At 39.5% G+C, this 4,771-nt stretch overlaps 1 protein-coding gene across 1 annotated transcript; it reads right to left on the bottom strand.

Annotated features, from left to right (window-relative positions):
• Nucleotides 1-467: 467 nt before the first annotated feature.
• On the bottom strand, nucleotides 468-4,560 carry LOC122318950. Its single transcript, XM_043136724.1, has 2 exons — nucleotides 4,205-4,560; nucleotides 468-3,039 (listed from the first exon to the last, which is right to left on the bottom strand). The coding sequence occupies exon 2, from the start codon at nucleotides 2,927-2,929 to the stop codon at nucleotides 671-673; it is 2,259 nt and encodes a 752-aa protein (XP_042992658.1). The 5' UTR covers nucleotides 2,930-3,039; nucleotides 4,205-4,560; the 3' UTR covers nucleotides 468-670.
• Between the last annotated feature and the right edge of the window lie 211 nt (nucleotides 4,561-4,771).

The raw sequence follows: 4,771 nt of genomic DNA, 5'->3' as shown, positions 1-4,771 counted from the left end.
GAGTTCGATAACACGATGTCGATGTTAAGCATGTTTTGTTATTACTTTGTCTTGCTGTGAGTGAAGATATTTTTTTTTTTTTTTAATTTTTTTAAGCATGCATTTTTTGTGTTTTTTATTTGAAGTGTGTTCTGTGTATTATGGTTGATATTATGTTCTGTGCATTTTATTTTGATATCTGGTTTTAGATTTTAACATTATCTATAACCCAAGTATCCAACTATAACCATAATTTTCATTCTCCATAAATGAGAACATTCAATAAAATTGAAATACCGTTCTGTATAAATATATATATATATATATATATATATAAATATATTTCCTTCTCATTTTCTTTTTCTATTCTTTCGAGGTGCTCCCCTCAAAATGAGCCATTCTCAGTGCTGTTTTTAATCACGCATTATCAGTTGTGCTACAAAATAATGCCAGCTACCCAAAAATTGCACAACGCCAAAGAAACGATCTCAAGAAAAATTCAAGCTATGTCCGTGGAATGTTATTGAATTATCGCGTTAAGCACTCGCAAAGGACTGTTAAATAGAGAGACATACAACATTTACTTCCCAATCTAACTAATAGAAACTACTTAAATAATCGGAAATAACGAAAGATATCTTTTGCACAATGAAGCTTATTTTATAACACTGTCCTAATTGTCAACATCAACTTATATGGGTGCTGCACATGTTGTTCTAAAGTGACCTGTCTGATTGCAACGGCTACAATGCACAATTCGCTTCACACGGCCGCGGTCTTCTGCTCGAACTCTCTTCTTTCTTGGTCGTCCAGGTGGCCGAAGTGATTTGGGTGGGTTAATAAGAACTTCAATACTCTTGCTGGCATTTGGATCCCCCTCAGTTAACTCTATCCATAGAGATTTATCTGGGATGGGATGTATGGTTTGTGAGTATGTCTTGCGATAGGTAGCAACCGTAAAACAGCTCTCGGTAAATCGATGGACGTTCTGCCTGCAAGAGAGAAGTGCTGCCACAGCATGTGCACAGGGCAAACCATACAACTGCCAGCCCCGACAAAGGCAGCACCGATTCCGAATGTCAACAATGTTTGTTCCTTCATGAGATATGACTTCAAATTCAGCTTCATTAGCACGAAGAACCTGATATGTGCGAGCACGCTCAAGAGCCTCTGCGACATGCCTCTCAGCAGACGGAACAAGTATTGATGTCCATTGCATACTGGTTTCTCGGCGCTCATTGAACCAAGTCATTAGCTGCCTTCTAATGCACTCCATCATCTGAATTATTGGAAGCCCGGAGGCTTCCAAAATCCAAGTATTTAATGACTCAACTATATTGGCTGTTAGATGCCCAAAGCGTGTTCCCTCAAAGTAGGCTGTAGCCCATAATCGAGGGGGGATTCTTCGGATCCAATATGCGGCATCTTGTGAAATCTCTTCTATCTCTAAAACTTTTGCTTCAAATTCAATCACCGTGAGAGCATGAGCAGCCTCCCATAAAAGATTGACAAGCATTGTGTTATTAAACTCCTTGCGAAAGCTCTCACTCAAGTGACGCATACAAAATCCGTGAAATGCAGTCGGAAAATTAGCTTCTACTCCATCAACAATCCCCTTCTGCCTGTCTGACAAAATGGTAAGCCTTGGCATATTTTCAGTATTAATTTCAAGCAGGTTGTGAAGTTCTGATAGAAACCACATCCAATTTTCATCGTTCTCCTCATCAACAACACCAAATGCAAGAGGAAACAGAGAGCCATCACCATCAAAACCAGTAGCTAGAAGTAAAGTACCAAGATACTTGCTTTTCAAATATGTCCTATCAAGCCCAAGAAGTGGTCGACAAGCATTGAGAAAACCATAAATTGATGCCTGAAATGATATGAACAGACGCTGAAAGCAGTTATCAGTTGGGTTTCCATATACAGATGCAATACTCCCCGGGTTTGTCCGTTTAACCTGTTCACAGTATTGCGGAAGCAAACGATACCCTTCTTCGAAGGATCCACGCATAGCAGCCATGATTCGCTCCTTGCCTCGCCAAGCTTGCTTGTAAGATAAGGTGATACCATGAACCCGGTGAATTTCTTCCAGTATCTCCTTTGGCTTGTAATTAGGGTTCTCCTTAAGCCGTTGCTCCACAGAGCTTGCAACCCACTGAACTGAGGCTTGCTGGTGGCCAAGATGAGAAATTCCTCCACATGTATGAGCCTCATGGATTGTCCTGATTGTGAAAGTCGGAAGCCCAGGAAGCTTTGCAGCATGAATGCGCCAGGGGCATCCTTCACTAGCACATTTGGCAGTAAAACGGGTTTTGTCAGATTTTATGGTCTGCATTTCAAAGTGAAGTGCAATAGCTGTATCTCTCAATGCTCTTCGACAGCTCTTAACATCGGGGAACTCCTGCCCCACCGACAGCTCATAATTAGGACTAGCAACAATTGAACGAGCCTGGATTACAGGACTAGAATAGACTACAAGTTGGGATTCGTGAATGGCCATATCCTGTACATCCTCAATCCCCATTTCCTGGCTAGTATCAATAGCTAGATCAAGATTCTCATCAAGGTCTTGGTTTTCAGAAACGCCGAGCTCATTGTTCTCTGATAAAGCTAATTCATGATTCTGTCCAGCAAGGGCCAACTCATGATCATCATGATTGGGTTTCCGATCCATACCTAAGTCATTCTCATGAACATAACTGTGACCACCACCCTCTTCTTGGTCATGGTCATGTGCTAAGCCCAATTCGTGGTCATGTGCATGTCCTAAACCCAGTTCATGGTCATGGGTCTGTCCCAAATCCAAGTGATGTTCATGGGTTTGTCCCAATTCCAAATCATGGCTCTGCCCATGCCCCAGAGTATGATTGTGGTCTAGCACCAACTGCTGATTCTGCCCAAGGCCTAAACTGTGACTTTGCCCAAGAATTAAATCATGATTAGCCATTGACTTAATCAATCACAGTATATGAAAAATAAAAGCACAACTCCTGGCCTCCTGAACAAACAACCAATTTATAGTTGGAAGCAAACACCTTATGACTCACCGAAGAATGCCTGCAAGAAAAACGATTTTATTATAACAATTACATAATGCAACATCTCTTTCACATCCAGTACCAATTCTTGGAAAAAAATACTGCATAAACAGACATACCAAACTTTGCAATCCACCCTGAATAACTCTTAAACCTATTCTACTCATCAAATTTGCAAACACCAAAATAGATGATTTATTTGCAAAGTAAGTTTTATTCAATTAGGCTAAATCAAAACATCACAATCAGCCCTTCATAATACTTGCAACTCTTTACTTTTCAAAATTTCAAACCCTTAAAAGTTATAATCCACCCATAAAGAAAGAGCTTTTTTCAACTATACTCAATGAGCCTGCTCACCAAAACCTCAATTGAAATTGAAAAAAAAAAAAAAAAAAAAAAAAATCAATAAAGAGAAAAGAACTCCTGTATTGCCATTGCCAACAAGAAGCACAAAAACCGCAAATGAAAGAGAGAAAATAAAACCAAGGGAAAACCCTTCCTATATTCCATTAACAGCAAGAAGCACCAACAAACATAGCGCACAAGCAGCATGCGTAACAAAGGCACACGAGGCTGCTTATAGTAAGCTTTTAACATGAAACAACAAAACAAACTGAACAAGCCAACATCAGCCACTGTTATCATTTTTTTACAAAGAAATAATTTCAGATCTCTAAATACACAAGTGCTTTAAGACCAAAGTCCCTCTTTTCACTTGCACATTTATTCTAAAACTCATAGCCATACAAACCTGGACATGAGAATAAACTACACAGCTAAGAGAGAGAGAGAGAGAGAGAGAGAGAGAGAGAGAGAGAGAGAGAGAGAGAGAGAGAGAGAGAGAGAAGAAACTCAAGATACATCAAACCAGTTGCTTTAACCAAAATGGCTATCACCTCTTTGGATCGCAGAGAACATGTTAGAAAAAATAAAAAACTAAAATTTGATTCTTGCGCAGTTTTAAAAAAAAAACTAAGCTATCCAGCTCCCAAGGTAAAGCAACTAGCCTCAAAAGGAACACACTAACACAAACCAAATCACAGTCACCGCAAAAAACGACTAAACAAAAACAACAGCCCAAACACAAAATTATCACCAAAAAAGAAGAAGAAGACAACTTATTAAACAAAAACAACGAATGTCAAAGGAAAAAGAAACACCTTGACTCGTGGAAACCTTACCTTCAAATCCAAAATTACATCTTCAGAAGCACTGAACACATGAAAACAGGAACTGAATCTCCCTCAAAACCTCAAAAACAGAAGCCAGGACGCTCTAATCCATAGATCCAAACGAGAATTGGGAACTAGTGGTAGGAAGAAAGTGAGAAACGGGGAGGAAAATTTTGAAAGGGAAACGAGGAAATTTGAAAAATCAGGGGTAAGGGGGGATTTGGCGGGTAACGGGAGAAAATCGGAAATTGGGTGAGAGGAAGGGCAAGATGGAGAGGTGAAAGAGGAAGGGTTTGGGTTTGGAAGGGCAGAAGAGGAAGATAGAATGCGGGTTGAGAAGGGAAAATTACAGGTTTGGAGGCGGGGATAGAGAGGGGGTATTTTAGGGAAAATGAGAATAAATAAAATAAAATAAAATAAAATAAAATAAATTTCGTTATTTATTTTTTGTCGGCTTTCCAGGAGTTAGTGCCACCACGCCCTTTGGAATTGAGGGTATATGGGCCATTGGGCCTTCGAATTCTTCAGCTCAATCGATTAAGAAACAAATTATATATTTTATGAATAATGATAAAT

The sequence above is a fragment of the Carya illinoinensis genome, chromosome 8 (assembly GCF_018687715.1).
Source record: "Carya illinoinensis cultivar Pawnee chromosome 8, C.illinoinensisPawnee_v1, whole genome shotgun sequence".
NCBI classification, from domain to species: domain Eukaryota; kingdom Viridiplantae; phylum Streptophyta; class Magnoliopsida; order Fagales; family Juglandaceae; genus Carya; species Carya illinoinensis.
The sequence above is the reverse complement of the archived record's forward strand: the minus strand, read 5'-3'. Positions and strand labels throughout refer to the sequence as shown.

Bases quoted from the DNA above. Each gene is read 5' to 3' on its own strand.
- LOC122318950 (XM_043136724.1), bottom strand. From the start codon at position 2,929: ATGGCTAATCATGATTTAATTCTTGGGCAAAGTCACAGTTTAGGCCTT.